We start from the raw sequence: 26,504 nt of genomic DNA, 5'->3' as shown, positions 1-26,504 counted from the left end.
TGAAGCCATTCATATTGGACAGAGGACACTGAGAAAATGTCCATCTTTTTCTTCAAAGGCATATTTAATTTGAGTTCTCAATAAAAATGATATATCAAAAGCGGCAACGTTAACAATAGACAAAACTGGAATATTATAATGTTCGACGAAACAATAGTGCAACAACAACAGGTGTTTCAGTGAGTATCTTACAAAAATGGAAACGGATAAAAGACATGAAGTGTCGATCCTTAAAGTGTTATTCCACGCCAGAGGCTGTATGACTCAGAGGTGTTTCTCTGCTCTACAGGGTGACTCTGTCTGCAGGCTCAGCCAAGCACATTTTTCAGGGATCGCATTTAACAGAGACAAAACAACATAACCTCAACAAAGAATTTCCCAGTTCAGAGTCTACAGATTAGTATCAATTGTACAAAATCTAGACAGACAGCTGCTATTACCAGCAGTAGGAAATTGTTGTCTTCTGCCTCATAAAAGGGCAGTGACTTCTCTTCAGTTGGGTCGAGCTGCACAGAACTTCCTCATCCGTCTACTTTTTCACACCGCGTTGAGTTTGGTGACAATGAGCACGCGGACAGACTGGTCGAAGCCTGAACACACACACAGGCCCTGCTTGTCGGGGCTCCAGTCCAGGCTGGCGATTGGCTGTGTGGACAGAGTGGCGTTCTGTAAGAGGTTGACGGAGCCGGCTACGCCCACATCCACGCCATCGGAGTCCTTCTTGCTTCTGTGAGCTGGATACTCACTGGAAATGACACAAATATTATATAGATTAGTTTATAGTAAAGCAGGAAATCTGATTGTGATTAAACAACCTTCATGATGAGCACTTCTATGTTTTTAATGGGACAAAATACTGTTTTAAGGTCAGTTACTCACTATTTCCATAGATGTAAGTTTCCTGCTCCCCCTGCAGTCATGAAGATGTCCCTGTTTTGAGGCAAATGCCTCACCTGCCAGATGGTCGACTTATGAGCCTGAAATAAAGAACAGAGATTGTTTGCTCTCCAAAATATTTCACAGTGTGTTCACAAACATCTGCTGCTAACACTTGAAGGTAACAGAGCCCAAACACGTCATTTGCATTGCAGTGAACCACATGGACACCTGACAGCGCGTTATCCAGTCTGCCTGTTGTTGTGGCTTCTTGTTTCGTGGAGGAAACAAGTAGTGGCTGAGAACACACTGCTCAAAAATAACGCCACATGTGGTCAAGAACACCTCTGAATGTGGTGATTGGATCTCAAATGCACACTCAATGCATCTTGGAGGCATTCACAGCTGTACTGAGCTGTCCACACCAGAACTGGACAAATATTTATGATCTCTCAGACCTTGCAAACACTTGCTGAGCTGGTTTGTGCCCTAATGTCGACTTAAGTGTGTTTCTTTGAGCATTTTTCCCACAAAAAGCTACACCTCTCTCTCCTCACTGGCCCGTGTTCCTTTTTGGCCAGTGTCACAAAGCCACAGAGAATGTTAAACAAACACAACCCCAAACACTTCCAGCTGTGAAAACGGTCAAAGCGACGTGTGCCCCCTTTTCCCCGTGAACCGTGCAATTGTAAAAGTAATACTAATAATAATAACCTTTTGACATTTTTCCCATACATGGGAGCCAAACGTCCGTCTGGCTGTCCCCACCCAGGTCAATTACCTTTTCAGAGACAGAGGCGAAGCCCTTGGTGAGGTGCTGGGTCCTCATGTCAAAGACGTGGAATTTTCCCTCCAGTGAGGTGGCCACCAGCTTGTTCATGTTGATGTCTTTCCTGTCAAACTCAACACTGCATACCTGAACATGATGTAAGAAAGAATAACAGTCACTCCCTCTATCACATGGCACGGCTCCACCACAAACCACTTTGTGCTGAAATGGACGTAATGACCCCTGGCTGGTTCATCTACATTTAAGATGAGTTGAGTAAGAGTGAAGACTTAGTAATAAAAAGAGCGCTTTGTATATGGTGTGTGAAGGGAACATGCATTAACCTCAGACTTCCTCTGTGGTTTTATGTACAGTGTAAATGCTGCTGGGAAGTCATTTTCAGTTCTGTCTGCACGTCTCGTCTGCGTTATGATTAAAGTGAAGGTTGCAGTGCAGGAGAAATAATGAATGTTTGGACAGTTTATATTAATGAAAACACAGTTCTAAATACGAGGACTACTTTCTGTGTTTCAGAGCTGAGCTGACTGAGTCACTGTCGGTCTGAGGTCCCATTTTTTCTCTAAATGTTTGTGATTTTTCTCTCTGGTGCCACACTGGCTACATGGCTAAAATTAAAGAGCTTAGCATAATTTTAACAGCTCAACAAAAAAATAATAATCACATGCCACAGGTTTTACCATTTCAATCCAAGTGTTCACCTCACCCCATTTTTAATGTTGGTTTCCCACCGTAGAGACATATTCCGCAAGTCAAAGAGTTTGATGTCCCCGTTGTCATAGCCAGCACACACACAGCGGTCCTGATCATTGAAGGCATGTCCTGCAGTGAGAACAGTTTTCAGTCATGATGGTAAAGGAACACTCACAAAGCTGGTTGCGTTTTTAAATCATCAGGTGAGTATATGAACTAACTAGAATGGATCACAGAAAATAGACCAAGCCTACAGGCTACATTTTCACTGGATTGTTGTGCTTTGCCTGTTTATTTGTTGTTCTTTTGTTCTGTGCACAGGACAGCGCCTGAGAGTGGGAGGATAATTGTTTTCCTTATGCACAACTGGGAGATACTCCCCCATCTTTTGCGTATAATGATATATGATTGTGTGCTTGGAAAGTGGCTGCTGAAACAGGACAAGTTGCATTTCTAAATAAAAAAAAGATAAAAAAATTTAGATTTTACACACCAAAGGCGACAGTCCAGCAGTCCCTCTTAGTTTCTCCTTCTATGGGCTCCATGTTGGCTACAGGCGAATCCTTCTGTCTAGGATCCCACACCTTTACTGTCCCTGTAATGCATAAGGACAATGTGACATTTTAGCTAACTTCTTTTTGTCATTGCTTTGAAAAAGTTTTTTTCACTGGGATGAATGTTCTCACCATCTCTGCTTCCAGTGACTATCTCAGGTGCACCGTCGCCAATCCCGAGGCCGCCAACACCATCAATACTATTTACTATCTCTTTGTGGGCCTTTACAGTGTACACTGGCACTTCAGGCATCTCCAGATTCCTGTAGACAACAAGCTCAGTGTGAACCTTCAATTAATTTTTAAAACACGGAGCACATTTTTCAATATAAGTCAACTACATTTGATATAATTAAAAAAAGATATGAATTTAGTCATTTCAGCATTTCATGCCAGCCCATTGCTAGCAAGACATGGGTGGTGTGACGTCAGAAGATGTGGATATGAAATACCATATATTGAGATTTCCTTCAAAATCCCCAGTTGCTATGTGTCTCTGTTGAAGAGACGTGGCCCCAAATGTGCCACACTTTATGGGTTTAGGTCTCTCTACCTGAAACACATGGGGAGGAGGTATGGGACAATGCAAAAAGCAATGAAATAGCAGCAAAGTAGGAACATCATTCAATCTTGATCAACTTGTTGATAAAAGTTTAAAATCTAAAAGTGTAGGAAATTATAAGAGAAATCAGAAATGTTTCTGACAGTTTTTATGACCCAGATTTAACCAAACATTTGCCCACTAATCAAACACATGCTCTCCTAAACTTACCTACACTCTTTAAGTGCATTGTATTGACTGTCATTCAGTTGTACGTTGATGTCAAGCAACATACACATAGGAATACGTTGACTGAAGTTTAAGCAGTGTACTGTATATTAGCAACAATTCTGGCATACTTATATAAAAAGGGAAATTGTTTTGAATATGGGATGGGCTAATGTCAGTGGCGGTCTTCATGTTGCCTGTTGCTATGGAGACAATGACCCACCAAGACTTTTCTAGAAACCTTAGATAAGCTAGCTAACTCTGAATTAAACCCACTGCACGCTGTATTTCCGAGAGAAAAAAAGGGGGAACGAAAGCAAACAAGAGTCAAATGTGAACGTGTTGTCTACCTCCTTGACAAGTTGAGCCTCTCCGTGCTGTACTTCATATATCTGCATTACTCCGGTTCCTCTGGGAAAGTTCCCCAGACAGACAAACTTGGCGCTGCAGGGAATCCATTTACTGTCAAACACGGTGTAGTTCAAACTCTTCTGAATGTGCGCAATGATCTGAGGCTTTGATAGTGGCGATGACATCTCTGCTGTCTGGGAGATATTTAGTAAAAACGGTTAAATTGTTCTGATAAAAAGTACCAAGAGAACCGTGGTGAGGTTCAATTCAGCTCGCTGCCAAAACAGATGAAGTCGTGACGCTCCTTCAGCTGAGAGCGTGGCTGCCTAAAGATGTGCCTGATGAAATGTTCACCTCCCCGGTCAACTTTAACGTGTTTTAGATAAGTATATAATGTACCTGTATATTGTACTCATTTAACTTAATTATATTACCACAATTAGGTATCTTTGTCAGTTCCAACACCAGTATTTTATCATTTTCTCTCTCCAGGCGTTGACGATGTGGCTGTTGAGGTCCTTTTTGCTGCACGAGGACAGTTTCATGCCTGTGTGGCCGTCGTCCTCCTCAGATTCGACTCTAAAATCTCACTTAAAACTAGTTTAAGGATGGACACTGTTGAAAACACAACCCCAGCCGCTGGAGCTGCCATGGAGGCTAAGGATGACACAGACTCTTTCACAAAAGTAAAGTCTAAAAAGACTCAGAAACGAAAACGTGAACAAGATGGAGCAGGCATGGACACAGAGGAGCCCGTGGCCAGCAAGCGGCCGCAGTTTCCACCAATTTCAGGCGACAAATTAAGGGTGAGTACCATCCGTGTGTACATGTCGTGTGTCGGTCTTAACCAAATTTAGAAAAAAAGTTATCAATGTTACACATCTCCATAACCAAATAGACAGGAGGTGGTTTGCGCTTGCGCAGTGAAGACTTGTGACAGCATTAAATAAAGCTACTGTATGTTGCTGTGGCAGCACAGGAGGGAAGCAAAACATCAACTGAGTGTTTGTTGTTGTTCCTGCACTTTTCTTGCCCCCCCATTTTTTTAAAGTATATGAGACTTTGAATTGTATTTCACTTGATATCACTACACAACCCCAACAGTACTCACATGCAACAGCTGCAATTAATACCTACTTTGCATGCTATCTTTCTAAATGCAAAACATTTGATAAGCCTATAACTAACATCTACCCTGCGGGTTAGGGTACGTGGACTGCCAGACTCTTTATTATTTGTGTTTTCCCAGCTTGTCTTTGTAGCAATAATTAACTAAAATTGGAATTCAGATCAATCCCACTCAAGTGCCACAGATTACAGTTGTCAATGTTGTGTCCTTTGTGTTTCAGGGACCAGATGAGATGCGCAAGATCGCTGTCCCAGCTCACAGATACACCCCGCTGAAGGAGAACTGGCTGAAGATTTTCACCCCCATCGTAGAGAACCTGCAGCTTCAAGTTAGATTCAACCTCAAAACTAGGAATGTTGAAATCAAAGTAAGTTTCCTCAACACATCCAGTCGATTTCTGACACGGCTTTGCCTTTTTACCACTTGTATTGGATTTCTCAGGTTGCAACAGTTGTGTCTACACTCTGTCTAATGTTCCTTATTTCTTTCAGACATGCAAAGATACACAGGACATTGGGTCGCTCACAAAAGCAGCAGACTTTGTCAAAGCGTTTATTCTAGGATTCCAGGTTGAAGTAAGTACACATGGAAGGATTTGTCGAACTGTGCATGTTTTTTAAAATTTTTGCAGTGGTATAGTTATTCTTATCAGGTTTCAGTCTGTTTTTTTTTTTTTTTGTTTTTTTTACAGTATGTGCATTTGATAAACTAGCGTAACGTATGAAGCAAGTGGTAGGGATTTAGAATAAGTACTTAATTCTAATAATATTCGATTATAAACAAATATTGATATAATTGTGGATATTTTTGTAAATGTCCCTGAACCTCAATTGTTATATGTGTATTTTGGTTTGAGATGTAACGCTCACACTTTCTCTTTCCAGGATGCTCTTGCTCTCATCAGATTAGATGAACTCTTCCTAGAAAGCTTTGATGTCACGGACGGTAAGACGGCACCAGCGTTGTGCTTCTGTCTGCTCTGAATTTCTGTATTTATGTTACTTGTTTTTTTTGGCTGCTAATGCAAAATGAACTCAGTGTCCAAGCTCTGTTTGTTTAATTGTACCTCTGGTATTTTCTGTCTTTGCAGTGAAACCTCTGAAGGGAGACCACTTATCCAGAGCCATCGGAAGAATAGCGGGGAAGGGAGGAAAAACCAAATTCACCATTGAAAATGTCACAAAGACTCGCATTGTGCTCGCAGACACGTGAGTGCTCTTCGCTTGTCCTGCCACACAACTAGAAAGAAATGTATTTATGTCTATTGGGATCTTTTGAGCATTTCCTTTTGTCACGCACGGCTGAAACAACCCCAAAACAAATGTACCATGTCCAAACATATCTACTTTGAACTAAGACTTGTTTTTTTTTTTACATTTCAACACAGGAGACTTATTTACTCGTTCAAAAATGTTCTGATTCACAATTGTTTTTTTTTTTACTTGCGTCACTGTTTCCACTAAAACTAAAAATGGCATTGTGTTGAATGCAGGAACAATTGTGTGAATTATAGCTTAATTTAGGACTGTTGCGCACTTGTAAACCACAGAGGACTGTTAGTTCATGAAGCATGTAACACTCCTTCATCTCTCTCAACAGAAAAGTTCACATATTAGGATCTTTCCAGAATATCAAGATGGCCCGGACAGCGATATGTAACCTGATCCTGGGTAAGAAACATTATTTTTTCTATGTGAATAATGCAGTACAACAAAGGTTGATGTCATGTGTGGAGTAAAACATGAATACACATGTAGTGCTGAGAATCGACCTTTTAAACCCCTTTTTGCCCCAACAGGAAGTCCACCTTCAAAGGTTTACGGCAACATCAGAGTGGTGGCCAGCCGGACTGCTGAGAGATTCTGAAGTCTTACTAACAGCTGTGTGTATTTATCCTTCCTCCCGTCTGCTGGTGGAATTCCCACTTTGATCCGCGTCGATGAGTAAAGACTGTTGATTCCAGTTTGGACTGACACCTCAGGTTCTTCTGTTATGGCTTCATGGTGACACATTTTTGGATCCGTTGACCCAAAACATGAAGCAAAATGATGATGTGGATAAACCAAGTGCATTTAACTGTAAATAAATAATTTCAATCCCTACAAACAAATGAGTTTAATTTTGTTACTGAAGTGTATGACACGTAAGACTTTGGAGCAGAAATTAACTCATTATTACTTAAAGATACTGTATGCTGCCACTGTGGTTCCGGTCAATAACATCCTGAAGGGAAATGAAGTTAAACAAAAAAATACTTTCAACATTTCAAAGTTTATTTAAATTTTTAATTTTCATACAGTATCAAGTTTCCAACAGTCCCACAGCATAAGATGCAGCATGCAGAGAAAGGAAAAAAAAATAAAGGTTCTCAAACTTAAATCTTCTCAGTTTTCCCCACACAAACTAAAAAGAACCCAAGTCCCTCAGAGAAAAAGAAGCACTTACAAACTAAAGCGCGGTCTGAACTATACAGAGAACAGAGAGCCAGAACTGCATTTAACAAATACTTATATACAAAAGAAAAAAAAAAAAAAAAAAAACATCAAATTTTCCCCTTTAAGCTGAGTACAGTGTGTGGCAGTTTGAGACAGGATCAGATATGCAACTTTTACTGGAATAGAAGCATCTCGCTGACCTGGGTAAAATACAAAAAGTTACATGTAGTTCAGTTCATTTGGATTACCTCTCATCATAATATGTGTACATTTACCAAAGTTCATCCATATTGTATACCATTAAATTCTTAAATATATATTAACATCACCATCCATGTGTAAACAAGAGGATTATTTCAAAAATTGATCTACATGCACAACAAAAAATATATTTCCATGTCATGCAAGCACATGGAGGCCCAAGCCGTGCAGAGCTTTGGGATGAGGGACAACAGAGCGCTCCAGATTCACATCTCTGACTGAAAACTCCGGTTCAAACCAGCAGTCGGCCTCCGAAGCAAAACAAAAAAGCTATCCCGATGCTGTTTTACGGTGGGAAGCATTTTTCCCTTAGAAAGTAAAATTTGGTTGATCTTTTCTTAATTTTTTCTCCCTGTTCGTTTTAGTGGGTGGGAGGGGGAGAAAACGAGGTGTCTCTGACAGGAGAAAAAAAAAAATAAGTGGGAGAAGAAGCCAACTTCTGAAATGTACACTTTCCAAACTCCCCCAAAACTACAATATACAGTCTATCCCCAGTGCACACTGATCATGCCAACAACGTGTTAAGATGTTACGTGTTCATGTTGCGATAAAGAAAACTAACCCGTCCTGCGCTGTACTGAGGAAGTATTCAGGAGGGCTCATGAGAAGCAGAGGCTTCTCTTCTTGCTGTTAAATAAGAAGATGAGCACACATTGATTACCTAATATACACATATTAGTTTAAAAAAACGCTGCCTGCAGATAAGTCTCTTAAAATGCTATACACTCGCACAGTGTTCACGCTCAAAACTATTACCCTCGGTTCTTAGCCAAGTCGGTCAGTCTCTTTTCTTTACATTAAGTCTTGAAATTGTAATGAATTCAGTTCTTTTGTCAGTGAGTGCGGAGCTATTTCTTTGCATTGCAGATTGTCTCATGGATTCACACTGCAAAATGCAAAATGCTTCATCGAGAGTAAACCGTGAGTCGGTTCGCAGCCACAAGTTACTTTGGAAAAGACATTTTCTTGGCATTAATAAATCTACCTATAACTATGACAGGAAATGAGGATGAACTGCAACAATATAAACACATTCGTCAGGATGGATGGAACTAGCGACCTTAGCATAAAAAAAGAAAGAACATTAACTGCTCTGCTGAGAGTGGCTGCAAGCGTTGCACGTCTAATCCAAACCGCTCGTATGTTAAGTTAAAAACCGGAGGACAAAAGAAGTCAAAAAATCTGAATTTTTAGTTTTGCACCTTGCAGATGGAAGTGTCACAAGAGCGACAGCGGCGATGATGGGTAATAACTTGGACTGGTTTCTGGATATGTTCTGGTTGGCACTTCATACCCTACTTTTCTAGTTGTACTGTAAGTCAAGTGTTAAAATACTATACACTTCCCCTCACGAGACAACCGTAGATATACTTGTGTTTTTTCTTCTTTATAAAAGACAAGAACAAAAAATAAATATCAAAAATAACAATTAACAAAAAAAAAAAAAAAAAGAAAGGATGAAATATGAACAAGCCCACCAGCCTCTTCACTGCGCCCCCTTTCTCCCCCCTCATCCAAAAAAATCGGAGATGCTCTTGCAAACGACACATAGCTGTTCTTCAGTCTCTTATAAAGTGCAACGACCGGGTTATTGAGAAGATTTACAGTTCAATAACACTTCAATGTTGGCTTCATGAGGCCTGTGGTTTCTGAAAGAAAAAAGTGGCTTCACAGAGAGAGAAAGAGAGAGATAAAGAGAAAGAGAAAGAGAGAGAGAATACTTCCATTGAGTTACACAGAGAGCGTTTTGCCAGACGTCTTGAGCAGATCTTCAGAGATGGTGGAGAAAGCGGCTGTCGAGGAGGAAGGGATGGGCGGGGGAGGGGTCGGCAAGCAGAGGTGCGCTCACACGTCCACCACCATCTTTTTGTGTATATCGAGACCGCCGACCACCTGGAAACAGACGGAGATACGTTATTGATCAAGTGCTGTTACAGGCAGAAAGGAGCTACTGTTAAAAATAAATACAATCAATGATGGCTGAATTCAATTTAGCCCCCTCAGCTTCATGGTCCTGGTTCTGGATGTTCTCTTTTCATATCGGACACTTAAAATTCTCATCACAGGAAAAACTACAGGTGTTACTAATCACATCAAGCGTTGCTCAGTTCCATTATGTGTCCTGCTGAGTCATGACAGGGAAGCAGAATTAACTGTAGCGGCTCCCCGGAACTCCTAATCTAATTTCTTGCTGTCACGGAAGATTTAAGTCAAGCTATTATTACGACAAATCATCTTTCAGACCATAAAATCTAAGTTAATAATGAAGAATGACTGTCAGCAGAGAGGACTTGAAATGTGTTGTTTTGTCCAAACAACAGTCAAACACCAAAATATATCAAGATTTAATTAATGTAAAACAACAAATCATTAAATTAAAACAACATTACAAACTATACTATCAGAGAAAATCACCAGAGACATAGCAAAATCTAAGCAGTAGACAAGGACAACTGTGTAGTAGGGGTCAAGCTCAAAGAACGAAAAACAAACTCAGATCTATATTATTGTGGATCCTGCTGCTTTTTTTGGCAAGACCTGAGCTACTCTGGAGACTGGCCACCTGACAATCCTCAGTCAATTGATCCAAATGGGAGAAGTGTTCACAACTGCTGATGATGATTGATTTCCCTCCCATAGTCACCAAAATGAATATTGGAAGCCACATATCTTCAGAACATTCTGACACTAAAATGGAAAATTGGAAAATTTGCGGTTGGATACTTTCCCACTGATGGGAGACACGTTAGCTCTTCTGTTTTTTGGAGTGTCTCATCACAAATGCACCAGACAAACAGGGAACAGAAGGAGGCAGCAGATCATATAACTCATCAAACTACATCCAGAAGACGTGAAAAAGTCCTAAAAAGGTTTAAGAGAATAATGTCAGATTTAGTGGGCAACATAGTGAGGATCATATTAAATGCTGCTCTTTGAGAGCTACATCAGCTGCTGTTCACTAATCAGCTAATGGCTCAGTTAGCCATGGAGCCAGTGGTCCTGGAGTCTGTCTGGACCGGGACCTCGAATCAAAAGGGGCGTAACTCAACTCGACTGGATTTGGCAGCCTTGAATGAGAGTGAACACTCCGAACTGGGACTGAACAAAGCCTCAAAGACCGACTGTGGTCAGTTTGGGCAACAATGCCCACTTAGGAGACAGGAAGTACAACCCACTTCATAACAAAGGCTCAGCTTGTAATGAGTCATCTTTGTTATAGAGAATCTTTGACCCAACCAATGAAGGCAACCAATCAGAGGCAGAGCCAAGAAATGTAGTTTGATCCTCAATAACACCACACCTACACGTTACAGTCTCCAGCCAAGCCGACAGTGGAAAGCTCCTCATGAGCATCAGAAGACATTATACAACACGCTGAGCAGTCCTCACTGTAACTTTGCCAAGGTTACTACTGCACATCCTCCAGCCTCTTCTCAGTAACAACAAACTGAAGTTGGATGTTGACTGTGGAGAGCCCCTTCAGTCGAGAAAAAGTCTTTCAGCACTTCACAACAGTTCAGTTTAACCAAGCAAACGTTTTGTTATCCAGCTGAAATCTCGCAGCCTCACTGGAGAGTTGAACACTTTATCCTTATGCTAATAAAAGCCTTTTACAGAAATGTATTTTTACATCTATTGTGATATTTTTACCCTCTTTGATTCAGTTTCTTTCACGCTACAGTGCTCAGATCAAAACTACTATAATCCAAACTGAAATCATGTCACACATTCTCCTCCCTGAACCTTGAAGTGTTTGAGCCGTCGCGCTTTGTTAAAAAAAAAAAAAAAAACTGGATCCAATATTCTCCCGCGCCGTCCTGGAAATACACTCCCCGCAAGAACGACAGCCTTTTTTTAGTTCAAGGCCCCCGGAGACGCAGCCATCAAATGTGGGCCTTGTGTCTGTCAGCCACAACTGGTGCCTTTCATTTCAGAATCAGTCTCAGAGCAGAGCGTGATCCGCTGGGGTCCAACAGGGACGTGGCACAAGGACGATCCTTTTCAACAAGAGAGAGCTAATTGTGCAGAAGGAGGGCTCTGTTTGCCCGCCGATCTGAAATTCGATAATTAAATCAGGCCATGTACCGTTTATCTATCCAGTGTTATAATTAGTGTGAAAGCAGTGTGACAGCCATGCAGTCACAGATTAGCAACATCTTGGATCTCAGTCTTAATTCTGTGGGTTTTGTCACAGAGTAACCCCCACTGTAATACCGTCACCTCTCAAGGATGAACTCATTTGTGTGTTTCGGCGACCTGCAAAAACAGAAGCCACATCTTGAATTTGATCTACATCGAACTCCAGTAACTCCATCAGCTATCCGTCCAAAAATACACCAAGACTGTGTCACTTCATTCCTTCAATCCTTTGACTGCCTCCCTCATCAGATCGCTCGACTCTCCCTGAATCTTTACTTTGAACAGAGTCTGACTTTGACTTTCAGAGACATGAGATGTTAAATCCTCTCTCTCAGTCTGATGGATGTTTTCATTGGACTTAAATATTTGTAACCCACAGACGACAATCCACAAATATGCAACAATTCAGAAGTAAAAGTAACTTTTCTAATGCGTCTTGGGAGACGACCGTGCCCAACAGGAGACCGAATCCTCATCAACTGGCGCAGGTTGCAAAAGGTCATCTTTGTTATTGAGAATCTTTGGCTATATTGAATTAAGTCCTGAATATTGAGTTCAACTCAACAGAACACCATCTTGATTGTGAAGGTTAACACAACAGAGTCGCTGCCTGTTTGCAATGCAGCCCGAAAACAACATCTTTTCCAGGCTCGCCCTTTCTCACATGATCATCCCAGGATTTTGAGAATTACGTCAAGGCTTTACGCACTTCTGACTGTTACCTTCTCATTATGAATACGAGCTCGTTTCACACATTGCAAATGTCGTTAGATAAGCTCCGGCTGAAAGGCATCCATGTAAAAAGAGTCTTTCATTAGGTGCTTGTGCTCCTGTAGTATAACACATCCGAAGTGCCAGCTCAGTAGTTTTAGTGTCCCATCATATGCTGCGAGAACTCAGCAGCCGATGTTTATAGCCCCTGACACCGTGTTTCAAAAGGAAGCGTGAAACTGAAACCCTGTGTTGTCGAGCCAGAGCAAAAAATCTGTTGAGTTTTTTTGCCCCTTTGACATTTGCCTTCACCGCAACAGTCCGCATCAGCAGAAATGTCACCGCACCCAAAATACCCCGGGAGGGCTCCGACTTACTGCACAGAACTCTTCGAAGGATATCCTGCCGTCTCCGTCCTTGTCTGCGTTGATTATGGTCTTGTCCACGATCTGCTGGAGCTGCGTGTCCTTCAGGTTGTTGCCCACCATCATCTTCAGCACCTGGAAGAGCTCGCCGTTGGAGATGTAGCCGTCCTTGTCCATGTCGTAGATCCTGAAAGCGACTGTGTTGCAGGGCGTGGCGGGAGGAGGGGGAGGGACAGAAGCAGGGGGGAGACAGGAGGGATGATCGGTTACAAAGCAACAGCTACAGAGCACCAAATCCTCCAAGAACTCGTCTTGGCTACAGGAAACATTTAAAAGACTTTACATTGAGTCTTTCGCCTTTACATGTTCCTAAACGTTGTCCCTGTCAAGGCTGAGGAATATATCGGCATTATATTGTTATCGTGATTTGATACTTTATGTTTATCATCTTAGATTTTGGATCTCGTTACATCCTGACATGGTATTAATGTGTTTTCTTTTCCTGTTTTTTAAAGGCTGCATTACAGTAAAATGATGTAATTTGCTGATGTAACCAGAATGTTCTACTTGTTTTAATACTTGCCTTTACACACTGAGTCATTATATCCACATTACTGATGAATATTTATAAAAATGTCAATGCTTTCCCGACATCACAAGACGGACTTCAACCTAGTGCATATTAAACATGAAGGAACTCAAATATTGTAAGAGACGTAACAAGATGAAGATAAAGAATGCGTTTTATTTTTTGCCACCCACAATTTTAATGCTTTAATGCTTATTTCAAGGCCATGTGAACCAGCCCTTCTGTTGAGCAGACCAAAACAATCAGCCTTTATCAAACAGGCTCTTGTTTGGTTTCCAGTTAGTCTTTGTTTTTCAGGAGCAAAAATCAGCCTGGGTTAGAAAAATAATAATGTCTGATAGTAGTGTTTTTGCTTTACTCGCCCTTGGCCGTTGAGCCAAAAACTGAATTTTAAACACCGCTCAACAATTAGAGATTTTATACCCAGTGGCTTTTTATAGCCGCAGCAGTGGGGGCAAGGTGAGGCAAACAGAACAGGGGAGGCACGAGGGACAGAACGAGCCGACACGTTTTGGGAATAAGAGACCCGACCACATGTGGTTTGTTTTACTTACATCGAAGCTTCTGTTCCTTGTCCCCCTTGACGCTGAACTGCGAGACTCCCTCGATGAACTCTGGGGGAGGAGAGAACAACAATCAGTGCTGTGGGATTTACAGCTAATGTAACCAGTGAATATGTTCTTAATGAGGGGCCTTATCGTCGTCAGAGCTGATTAATCAAATCAACAAAACATAAACTGAGAGTCAATCCACAGCTATAGAGGAATATAGCAACTTATTACAACTCATTTCCACTAATTTCTCAGCTCCTATCCAATGAAAGGACACTGTCAAGTTATCATTTTATTGACATCTAAGACTTCAGATTTATAGAAATGCCTTTTACAACATTCATCTTGCAGGGGTAGGTTTAGTTCCCCTTCATGTATTTTGCTCAGAAAGTAAATTCCTCCTCTGCTAGTCATCATCTCTATTACAGTAAATGAGATTCAGATCACGCTAAATGCTAATGGACCTTGCTACAGCTGGAAGACATAAGCCCCTGCAGTACAGACATTAATACAGTATTAACATGAACCCTTATGTTCGCTCATGCTGATGTCACACCTAAAGGACATGCAGGTATTAATGGTGGACTTATTTCTTGTACTGGCCGTTCCTGCTAGTTTTGTTTCGGTGGTTGCTGCTGGCTAACGCGGTCCAGTATAAATGAATACTCATACTGACAAAACTGGTTTGGCTGCATATTTTCTAAGCTGTTGCTGTTCTTTGGGGGGTTTCTACTGACTCCAGGTCAGTTTAGAGGCTTTAAGGGTGAACACGATTGTTATCTTGCACACAGTCCAGTTCAGACTTCTCTCTGTGATATTGACTGATATATACAGTGAGTAATATATAAGTAGTCATTATCACATTTACTCAGCACACTTATCTTATACTCTGTATTTATGCATTTAATCACATATACTGTTTGTAAACTGTCTGCTGTTTTTTCTTTATTCTCTTTTCTGATTTGTCTCGTTGGCTTGTTTAAGTCTAGTTCCCCACCTTGTACCCTGCTGTGTCATACTGCATGTGTACGTTGGTCAGTAAGTAAATTAAAACTTGAACAGTAAACTTTTAAACACAAATTAATGACTCGACCGTCTGTCAATATTCAACAACTGGTAGAGCAAAATCCAACCCTTAATTGAAGCTACTATTGGCAGAGATGTAATTTTTTTTTATAACAAATTATTTGTATTTTAATTAAATACACTTTCTCATACCAGTGTTGTGTATTTAATTAATATTTTTGGTCAACAAAGGGGTTTCTGGAACAACAAGATGGGAGGGGAGACGATCTGAGGAGGTGGAGTTTGTTTTTATAATAAAGTTGTTCTCTTTACCACAAGTCTCAAGTTTTGACCTACTTAGATAGTTTTGATAAAGAACTATTTGTAATTTGTACCAAAATACTTTCTGATGCATTTGTGCCCAACTCCGATTTCAAGTTAACGCATTTTTAATCGGTTAAATTCTGACCAGCCGTTAATCGATGAACACGTAATTAGTTTCTTGAGCTCCTGTTTCACAGACATGATGTTCTCACTCTGGTCAGTTTTAAGCTCACGTCTCTGGTGCCTCTGTATCTGATACCACTGTTCTGTTTTGGGATGTGCTAGCTTCCTGTATGCTCGCAAGGAGTGACAACGATTAGAGCCCAGATGCCAAAAATCAACTCAGTACACTCTGGATTTAAAAAAATAAATCCATTCCACGTGTGTTGGCCGGCTGAATTTCACACTGTGGTTAAATATTAGAGCCTACACAGATGAGTACTAATCGTTCATTTAGTCAGAGAACTGAATGTATGTCCTCTTTGGTGCTCTACTGAAGTCACACCAACATATAAACTGTGAAAGCAGCAATCCGGAGTTCAAAACACTGAATTTAAAGTAAGACCATTTCGAGAAAAGCCCTACCGAGTTATGATAGAGCTGTGATAAAGTTTGGCAGAGGGCCAGCTTGTTCTAGTACGATATCAGCAGAGTTGCGTTATCTTTTAACAGTTCACAGATTAGCAAAGCTGTAAACTGAAGAACTGGGTAGTTCCTGCAGAGTTTATTGCATACCTTTAAAGTCCACCTCTCCGTTCCCGTCCGTGTCGAATATGTCGATAACCCGCTGCACCAACGGGTTCTGTTGGAGCTCCGGCAGCGACATGAACTCTTCCACGCTGAGCGAGCCAGAGTTATCTAGGTCGAGTTTCTTAAACCTCTTGCCTAGCCTCTTAATCTCATCAGCATCGACTGGACAAAGACAAAAGGAAAAAAAAAAAAAAACAGAGGGAGAAGATCAGGATGAGAGACTCACAGCTGCTTTGTAAACATTCAGATGATGTTGTTAACCAATCATGAAGTGGGCATGGATCAGGATGCACGGTGCCCTGATGGCGCAAGATGACTTCCCTTTATGGCTGCTCTTAGTTCAGGAGGCCAAGAAGAAGAAAAGGGACGAGCTAAAAGTCAAAGCGCCGGTGCGTTGTCCACCTGCAGCGACCTCCTCCGAAGACAGATACAGAACCACATACGATACACACAGGTGGATGTTCACGCCAAATATAAATACCTGCACGAATAGTCGTCATAAATTTTAGTAGTCATCACCACTTGCAACTAGGTCACGGACACCACCTCCGGCCTGCACAGTAACCACGGTACATTATGTTCTGCTTCTTCCCACAGAGACCTGAACAAGGTGCAACTGTTGAGAAAGCTCCAACTGCTAGATGGCAAACATTACAAGAAGCCGACCCCGTTACTGCTCTGACACTGAAACCAACACTGCACAAAAAAAGAAAAGGGGTGGAAAACGGGAGCTGAAACACAGACAGACAGACAGACGGACCGACGAATACACAGATACACCTTTCTGAAAACTTACATACTTTGTTGTCTCCTGGTGCTTTTTTAGCAGAAGGTGTCCGGATCTTCACTTCCCCTGCCATCTGAAGCAGCCCTAACTCCCTGACCGGCACGCTGAACAATAGCAAGGAGTAATCCAGAAGCAATAACAAAGCCAGTTGTTAATTACTATATAAGCTCATTCACGCGCAGTCACGTGAGCCCGTCCGGCCAACCACAAACTACTACTTCGCCCGCTTTAATCTGGGGTCCTAAATGAGCATACGGCTATCTATTAATCTTAACACCTTCCTCACAGAGCCAAGGAGCAGTGGCAGATTTATGAGACACAGGATTCAGTTCGTTCCAGGTCCGATCCGGTTTAATGACCTCGGTGAGGACAGAGTGTTCAGGTAAACAACGGGCTCTATTTTAAATTCACCTCATAAAAAAAAAAAGATGTGGTCATCCCATCTTTGCTCTTTTTATTATATGATGCAAAGAGAGATAGAGAGATAGAGAGAGGGAGATTAAGATAGAGATAGAGAGAGGGAGAGATGGGTGTGGGCTGTGTTTTGGGTCTCAACGCTCTGACATGCTGTGCTACATCAGCTCGATGACTAATCAGACTGTGAGTGTGGTGGAGGAAAGGGAGGGAGAAAGTTTGGATGAGCAGCAGCAGCAGACGCTCCTGTAGGTAAGAAAGCTGGCAGCGCAGAGCAGAGTAACCTTTGCAGTCTGCTGAACTCTACATCCACGCTGCTGCACATTTATTGTCCTTGGCGCACTCTTCAAAAAAACAGTCGTGATGTAATGTTCCTCTACTCTCTCTAAAGCCAAACGGTAAAGCTCACGGGAAGTCACTCGATAACAAAGTGAGTTTTATTTGCTCAAGGTGCCATTAAGTCACTGAAGGGCATCGCGTGCAAAAAAAATCAAACGGTGACGATATTATACGCAGTAAACGGCTGAACTTGGCGCTCGTTTCAAGCAGCCGAAAGCAAACAATGGAGGTCAAGAACAGAGATCGCGTCGGTTCACTGTCAGTGTTGAATTAACCAGCAGTTACGTCAATAATTGACTGATCGTTTAAGTTTTTTCTTTAAGGGAAGAGTGGGAAATTTCTCTTGTTCTAGCATCTAAAATGTGAATATTTGCTGGAATACATTCAAACTGCTGGTCGCTGAGACGAGGCACTCGAGAGCGTCCTTTCGCTCAGAAATCCACCATCCGGCAGCGTTTAACAACTTAAACAAATCGTCCACAGGATCGTAAAGGAAAGTGAGCAAGGCGGGGACCGTCTCATTTTTTCACGTCACATTACAATCCGCTCACACATGTCCAATAAAAAGAGATTAACAGCAGTTAATTGCTACAAATGGTAACACAGAGCCCCTTTAACTTGAAAGAAAAGAGAAAACCAAGACATTAAGAAAGGACTATTACCATTTTAAAGATCTTATTGTCCCCCCTGTATGACTGATGTTTGGAGTAAGAACTGGAATTAATACATGTCCCATCGTTCCTTGATGGAAATGCTCCAAATCATCTGCAGCATTAACATCATTCACTGGTAAATTGCAACTGTGTACTCTGTAAGAACCTGGTAAACTGAATTGGTGATGCAAAAAACCGCTGCAGCCTTCCGATCAATACGCTTAAGCTAATAAGCTTCTTGTCCTGTACATCAGTAGGAAACGCAGCCGTACAGCACACAGGGAATGTTTGTTGTACTGTGTGGACCGGGTCAGTACCGCTTTGTTTTCATGCTCCTGACTTCTCCTGATAAGTGATGAATCCTCACACGAGTACAGAAAATCCGATTTACGCCACAGGGTTTCTGTCTCGGCTAGGTGTGAGTTATCAGAGCGGAGCACGCGGCGGTCCTCTGACTCAAAACACTTCCTTATCAGCAGCCTCCTGTTTCCTGTTCGCAGCTCATGACACCAGCTTAGCTCAATGTGGTTTAGACCTGTGGGGGGCGAATCAATGCTACAGATAATCACCATACTGGCTTTAGTGCCCCCTTTTAAATGAAAGCCAGGCTTATTAAGTCGAGGTATCCTGCGGCACAGCTGGATGCGTCTTTTGTTGGTTTAACTTACACGTGTTCTTTTGTGATTTTTCTTCTTCTTCCTGACACATTTCCTGTAGATACCACACAGGCCAGCTGAGAGAACAGCTCTTCCTTTTGATTCCCCAATGACTGTATGGTTAAAAAGCACCAGGTGCTATTTTCAGGGTTGCCTAACGAGGAGAAAACGGATCGCTCGGGTACTCAAGTACGAAGAGTTCAACTTTAACATTGCAAAATGCCATTTCGTGAGGGGCTTTGAAGAGTCAACAACAACAACTGGCAAACATTTAAAGCTTCGATGGGACGACAGAACGACGTGAGCTGTGTTTCTCTGAAGTGCAGCGATTGGGAGGAGCCAAAGATTTAAAAGCCGTCACTTTTGTCCCCACCTGAGTGAAAACCTGTAGGCTGTGACTTTGGCTATTTTCACTGGGAACATTGGTTTGCTTCGACACGAAAGGAGCATCACAGTCAACGATGCTATCCGACCTCATGTCTGTGCACTGGACTGCAACATCACCAGTGCAAGTCCCGGCTGTTGGTAAGGCAGTGTGAGGCTATTTCTGCATTTCTAGCAATGCACATCTCAGCATTCACACTGACATTTTTAGCAGGAAATGCATTCCATAGTTATTAGTTGCAGCTCTGCTCTCGTCACTCTGTAAACTGCCTGCAGGAGAACTTCCCTCCACACCGCAGATGTAAAGCTTAATCTTTCAAACAGGCTCTCTGTCGCAGTTTAGCTTCCTTTTGTTGCCACACAGGCAGGTCAGTGGGATAAGCTGAAAGAAATTGCTCTGACATTTACAACGCCGAGCAAACTTTCAGTGCCGTCGCTGAGCGGGGAACATCTGAACGCCGGCGCCCAGATCCCTTCCTGCCGTCTGGGAGCTGCCAAGTGAGCAGGTACATGAATTATTCACGGTAGCAGTGACAACAGCTTTCTCACAGTCTGAGTCTCGCTTCCAGGTCTCGAACCAACAAGTTCTGAGTCTGCCAGCATCACACACAGACGTGGCTCCTGGCTGAGCCAAATAAAACTTGTGATTAAGACTTCTACTATAGGAGTTAATTCAACAGACTTATAAAACATATGGCTTGTATTGGAACCTGCTACGATAAGATTCCTAAAGCATAACATAGCTGGAGGTTTATGGCGCCTGATGACAACCAATAAACTAATAACATTCTCTGATTTAACTGTCATAATCTCAAGCTCTTATGCAAACTCTTTCCAGTGAGCGAGAATTTCAGGATCACCAGCTTTACAAGTAGTGACTGCCATCCTCCTTCAATGCAGCCAAAATCTCAAGATCTGGTGCGATGACAGGTACTGAGAACTGTCAATCAAATGAACCAAATGTTGTGTTGAGTGTTGGTTTGCTTACAAGAGGAAGAAGAGAAGAGAACACAATCTGTGTTGACAGGACAGGTGATACAAACGTGCCCTGATCAAATCAGATGCTTTTATTTTACAGCGAGGTTGAATTTTAGCCAGCATGCACATTTTTTCAGCCGAACATCGATGAGACGGACGTCCATTCGCTGGTTGCTCTTACTACGGCAATATCGGCTGTTCCGAGTGAGATGCTCTGTTTGTATGTTGACGCATCTTTTCTCCCAGAAAAAACTCAAATATTCCCAAACTGCTGATTCACTCCTGACAGAGAAGTAAACATCCTTAAGGTCCTGCAATGGCAGTGGCACTGCGGTAGCATTTGAATGTTCAGGGCAGACAAAGTGAAACAAACATGGAGTGGAAATTTAAAAATAATGCCGCATCTTGAGGATCATGATATGAATCCATGTTTTCATTATCCAAAGGATAGTTAAACACCAGCCGCTCCCTCCCTGACCACCTCTTGCAGACAGATGTGTTTTTAGCCCAAGTGACAGTTCACGATCTGCATGTTTGCAGCAGGTACGGCTGTTCATATTGGGGACTGGCACTCAAACGCACACCTCTGTCCCTTGTTGCTGGTTAGAAAATGGATGAAGGTAAAGTAGAGCTGCAGATTTGACAAGATGGAGTTTATACACAGTAAACTCTTGAGTGCAGGGGTGCCTTTCATTACTTTTATTTGGTATTTTAAAAATAACATAGCAGGATAATGTAGACAAGGATGCATTTCTCGTCTAATGGGCCATCCAAAGTAAAAACCATACAGAAACAAATGTGTTTCTGAGAGCTCTGCAAAATCATAGAGGCTCCTCACAGTGCTATGCTAATGAGCGGCTCTGAGGGAGACCCAATGTAACTGTGAGATGATTATGATAATCTCATATACTCCACCGCAGAGCACAACACACACACACACACACTTTCATAAGCACTGCATGCACCCTCAACTGTGTTACTAGGCAACTGGAACCTGTTAGCCCCCCAAAGTAACCCACACACACACACACACACACGTACACACAATGAACATTCAAACAATGGTTTACAAGGTGTATGCAGGAAAACACATGCATATGTATGTTATCAGCTCTTGAACAGACAGGAGGCTCGCACTGTGTCTCACACACAGAGAAGCATCAATTATGAAGAGAAAACACTGCAGTGGTTAGCAGAATGGTTCTCCTTCTGGTCCACAGCTAATTGTTCAATCGAGTCCATTACAAATATCAACACTAAAGCTGCACAACCAATATTTTGCTCGATATTGCGTTTGTGATGTGATTCATGAGAAGTGGCAATGATTATTTTAGCATCGCAGTTTTAAATATTGCAAAAAAACCCACCAAACTGTTAAAATAACGATGATGTGATATTTGTCGGGGTCTTTAGCGAACATAGACGTTTTCATAAATGTACGATATGTCACCTCTGCCACTAGGGGGCTCTCTCTCGAAACAAAACAAAGGACATTCGCCATGTGTCATGTGGAGGGACGGGGCAGGCGGGGGAGGAGCCGCTGGTTCTGGAGGAGAGAGTCGGGTGCAGAATCAACACCTACAGTTGCATCAGATTCTGCTCTGACCCGGAGGAGGACTTTGTTTTCACTTTTGGGATTAAATACGTGGATTTATCTTCACTCCTGTTTAGCAACCTGACAGCAGCAGCAATCCGCAGAGGTAACCTGAGTTGGAGGGTGTTTAAATAAAATGTTTAAATATTGCGTCGACTGAAACTAGAAGGGAAATGTGCATAACTTCATGATCGTAACATTACAGGGGAGGAGAGGAGGGAGACCTAGAGTGTTCTGGTGTGTGCTGTTTGCTTACTAATGTTAGTGCAAGGCTGATCTACAGTAAAGTAATCTGGCTGTTTGCGTGGATAAACACTGTGTGAGTGACCCGAATTACCACAAGTTATCACTGCGCTTGTGGTGAATACACCACTGACCAACCATCACTGCTGAGTAAACATGGATTTCCCTGAGTTTGAACATCGTGTCAGTACACAACCAAACAACATTGAATTCCAAAATATCTTTACATTTGGAGAACAAGATTTGTAGGCCATCACATCTCTGCATCACTTAGTTATAATGCTGCTTTGTCTCACATTTTGCCTTTATCAAAAAATTGCATTTTCTGTGTTTTGGATTTTACACTCGGCCAAACTGTGATCAACACCAGTATTTTTGCAAGCTGTCGACAACCTCATTTTTATGGGCAGCTACTCTGACTGCACACTAAATGCTCTGCGTCACCCCGCAACATCACTGATGCCACAGTTTGACATGGCAGTTAGCTCCAGCTAACCATTACACAGCGGCACAGCTGTGTGAACAGAAAATCTGCTAAGTGCAACTGTCTTCTCCTCCCCATTTTTGTTTAATTATAAAAACACAATGTTCCCAAATGCCATTAATGAATTTGTCCTCTTAAGCATGCTCAGGTTCACCCGGCCTGCACATTAACAGAGACATGTGACTGCATTAACACGGCCAGCCTGAACTGAGACGAGCAGGGGAGGGAGTGATACACAGAGCGACATTCAGTCGGCATGTTACTGATAATTACAGCCCAGACCCGGCTGTATATAGCTCCCCAAACACACGAGATAAGGTGCGAGGGTGGGTAAACATGAGAAGGTTACATGCACAGCTCAGTAATTACACAAGGTTGACACATGACACTGAGCCAATTAGCATAATGGGGTTGCACTGAGCCAACGAGAGTGGAGTGTCAGCGAGGGAACTTATATGATGAGTGACTGATGCAGACAGATACAGGCTGTTAAAAGAAATGCAAAAAACACCGTGGATGTACTCCAGTTTCTTTAATCTGTTGCCCAACAGAAAAAATTGTGTCTGCAACCTAACGTTAGTGAAAGTTTAGTTATTAATGAGCTCTGACAGCATCGAACATGCATTTTAGATGAAGTGAAAGTATACACTTTGAAACGGGATCTTTAAAAAAAAAAAAAGACACCGTTCTAGTCTTTTTTTTATCAGTTAGCCACAGAACAGACTCTGGTTACCCCTGAATCTGGAAAACAGGTCATCTTGGTTACTAAAAAAAGACACACTCACACACACACACACACACACACACACACACACACACACACACACACACACACACACACACACACACCTTCTAGCCTTATCTCATGGAGGCCACTAATAACACGAGGCCATACAGCCGAGTGTGTGTAGCACAGAGGACAGCTCCGGCCAACTCGGTGCATTAGGCTGATTGCTGTGGGTGCTCTGATAATGTACGGCTCTCCTGCACAGACCAAACTGAGGACGAAGCAGGGAGGCGCACTGACAGTGTATATATTTATAGTCGTGCCGTCATCAGAAAACCCCCGACTCTCCCCTCCAGCAGAGCCTCTGGCTCCCGCCCTCAGGGAAACCCCTAGCAACAAGGAACTCCAGCGAGTGGCCCGCCGTTTATTTTGGGCGGCTGCAGACAGGCCTGCGATGGTTTCAGGCTTGTTGCTGCGCTTCTCAGTGAGAGTGTGGTGGTGGTGGGTTTGGTGTGTGTGTGTGTGTGTGTGTGGGGTGAAGAGAGTGATGGAGCAGAGTGGGCGCGTGTGAGCACTTTAGCAGAGTGTCTACGGATGTGTGCGTGCATGTGTGGTTTGTGTGTCTCATTACGCACACTCCCACAAGTAGGCCGTTAAATTTTGCCTGATCTAAGCTCAGCTAAGCCAGCAGGGGTGAGACGCTGATAGGAAGACACAGGGACGACCTTTCATAGAACAAGAGCCTTCCGTCACGGTCCGTCTTATCAAGATGATCTTGAGATAAGAACTTCTCGTGGATCTTACGGACGTCAGACAAGTTAAGATTTGTCTGACAGCAGGCACAGGTGAGCGGGCGTGAGACGTTTTGAGATCACGTCTCACTGAGGGCAGTAAGGTGGAGGTGTAGCGCGGTGAATCTATCTGAGCAGCAGGCCAGAGCTAATGTCTTCGCAGCCAATGCTGGCCTGTCCAAGCACTTGATGAGCTGAACAGCTGCTCTGTTGGTGGAGGGTGAGAGAGAGACAGAGGGAGAAAGCCAGAGAGAGGGAGATCAAGAGAGAAAGAGAGAGAAAATGAAAGAAAAGAGTGTTTGATAGAAGAAATCATAGTAGCAACTGTGAATATTTTACAAAAATGTAAGAAATGTTGTAAATCTCTGCCTGTAATTATGCATTCATTCAATATTCATCTTTACGAATTCTTCCTAAGTTTGTCTAGTGACCAATTTTTGTAAATATTTTGGGAAAACTGTCTGTCGCCTTCTACTTTTGCATTTCTAAAAACTACCAGGTTTTTATCGCAGTATGTTTTATTAAAAAGGAAAAAGAAGCCAGACAGAAGACACCCAGCAGCAAGACAGCAGCGAATAGGGACAGACAGCTCGAGGGGGGGGGGGGGAGAAACAGACTGGCATAGAAATAAAGAGACTCTGTAAATATCCCAGACTGAATGTGGAGTCCTTGATGGGTTCAGTTCAGGGTCACGCATCATCCAAATCCAGCTCCCCTCACCATGGTGGCATAATCCCAAGGCAGGAATGCCTGGAAGGCCTGGCAGGCCAAGGTCCCGTCCCTAAAGACGTTACAGTAGTACAGTCTAAGTATGGACAGGCCACAGTGTGTCTCTGCGCTCTCTAACGAGGAGTGTCCTTTTGCTTCTGTTTATATGCGTCTGGGTTGGGCTACATTGCAACACAAGGACAAAGGTTATCTGAATATGAGACATTACAGCTGGGGTTGGTAAGATTGTAGAAACCAGCAAGAGCAAGCTGAATCTTGAAAGTGTTCAACCTCAACCTCGTCCTTCCAGAGCGTGGACTGCCTGACTACACAGACACAAACTTCTCCATACTCCATATAGTTCCTGTTCTATATCTCAGGGGCCGTGTGCTTTGTGCTACTTAGTTAGCAGCTGAACATCGTCTCAGCGGCTGTGTACTGAGAGCGCAGCGCAACGTCATCATCGCTAAACGTATCCAACTACCTCGTGTCCCTCTTACATGTGGGAAAGAACCAAACATATGAACATAAATATTGAGCATGGTTGTTGTCGGCAGTACTTTTTTTTTTTGCCATTTTTGTGCTACTAGCTCACTATTAGCTTGAGCAAAACATCTGCCTAGCCTTGTGAAAGACTCCCATCATGTGCAATGAGTATACAGGCAGGGTGCAGGCAGGCAGGCAGGTATGTATGAGACGATCAGCTTATTAGAGGCCTTAATATTAAAATGACCAACACCTCTTCAACAGCAGCATCTCTGATGTTAACACAATCATTCACGTGTGACTCTGAGATATGATGAGGTCAATCTAAACAGCAACATAGTCCCTGAAGTACACTACGGCAGGACCCGCCGCCGTCTCAGCGCTCATTAACCAGCAGCAGCAGTGGAGCCGTATTGGTCGGGCTCTTAATAACCTCACAGTGAAGAACGTGCAATTTGCACCTGAGCGAGCAGCGAGAAATCTGCATTTCTGGGGGTTGTTCAACAACACAAGGCTGTGTATCATCATCATCATCATCAGGTAGGGAAGGTGAAGGAGGCAGACAAAGAAGAAATGTGAGTCATGTCGTCAGCTCCCCTCCTCCTCCTGAGAGCAGAACATCTTGTAAACTTGGCCAAGAATGCGGTAAGAGCTCGATTCAGAGATTCAATCTTTAAAGATCCAGAAACATCTCTTGGCTCTCTTAATAAAAGGAGGGTGTTGTGGATAAAATCTCTTTATTACGTGAATGGTTACCAACGTTATATTATTATATCAAGCGAATGTGATGTCTGTCAATGTCAGTTTCTCTCAGAGAATCAGAGCTTCCAGTTGTTCCAGAGCCCTCTACATCTGCAGCAAGCAAAGACTGGAAATACTTACAATGCGAGCACATCTCCAGGGGGTAACTGGCTTCATTTCCCTGAAGAAAGAGAGAAACAGAGGTGTCAGTTCATGCTGCAACTTCATG

At 42.7% G+C, this 26,504-nt stretch overlaps 3 protein-coding genes across 3 annotated transcripts in view; 1 reads left to right on the top strand and 2 right to left on the bottom strand.

Annotated features, from left to right (window-relative positions):
- Positions 1-45: 45 nt before the first annotated feature.
- Positions 46-4,342, bottom strand: dnaaf10 (dynein axonemal assembly factor 10). Its single transcript, XM_030441142.1, has 8 exons — positions 4,030-4,342; positions 3,363-3,463; positions 3,043-3,173; positions 2,850-2,951; positions 2,370-2,485; positions 1,658-1,792; positions 880-977; positions 46-745 (listed from the first exon to the last, which is right to left on the bottom strand). Exons 1-8 carry the CDS (start codon positions 4,213-4,215, stop codon positions 538-540), a joined length of 1,077 nt encoding a protein of 358 aa, XP_030297002.1. The 5' UTR covers positions 4,216-4,342; the 3' UTR covers positions 46-537.
- A 174-nt stretch (positions 4,343-4,516) lies between these two features.
- Positions 4,517-7,269, top strand: pno1 (partner of NOB1 homolog). The gene is made up of 7 exons (XM_030441143.1): positions 4,517-4,836; positions 5,380-5,526; positions 5,651-5,734; positions 6,044-6,104; positions 6,250-6,367; positions 6,759-6,829; positions 6,958-7,269. Exons 1-7 carry the CDS (start codon positions 4,639-4,641, stop codon positions 7,023-7,025), a joined length of 747 nt encoding a protein of 248 aa, XP_030297003.1. The 5' UTR covers positions 4,517-4,638; the 3' UTR covers positions 7,026-7,269.
- A 142-nt stretch (positions 7,270-7,411) lies between these two features.
- Positions 7,412-26,504, bottom strand: part of LOC115596256 (calcineurin subunit B type 1) — a 32,458-nt gene continuing 13,365 nt past the window's right edge. The window contains exons 2-6 of the mRNA XM_030441144.1: positions 26,417-26,456; positions 16,276-16,452; positions 14,215-14,274; positions 13,084-13,268; positions 7,412-9,748 (exon numbers count right to left, since the gene is read on the bottom strand). Coding sequence (XP_030297004.1) covers positions 9,701-9,748; positions 13,084-13,268; positions 14,215-14,274; positions 16,276-16,452; positions 26,417-26,456 — 510 coding nt within the window. The 3' untranslated portion in view covers positions 7,412-9,700. The remainder of the gene's footprint in view (positions 9,749-13,083; positions 13,269-14,214; positions 14,275-16,275; positions 16,453-26,416; positions 26,457-26,504) is intronic.

This window comes from Sparus aurata, chromosome 15 (assembly GCF_900880675.1).
Source record: "Sparus aurata chromosome 15, fSpaAur1.1, whole genome shotgun sequence".
NCBI lineage: Eukaryota > Metazoa > Chordata > Actinopteri > Spariformes > Sparidae > Sparus > Sparus aurata.
This window is presented reverse-complemented; position numbering and strand designations above follow the sequence as displayed.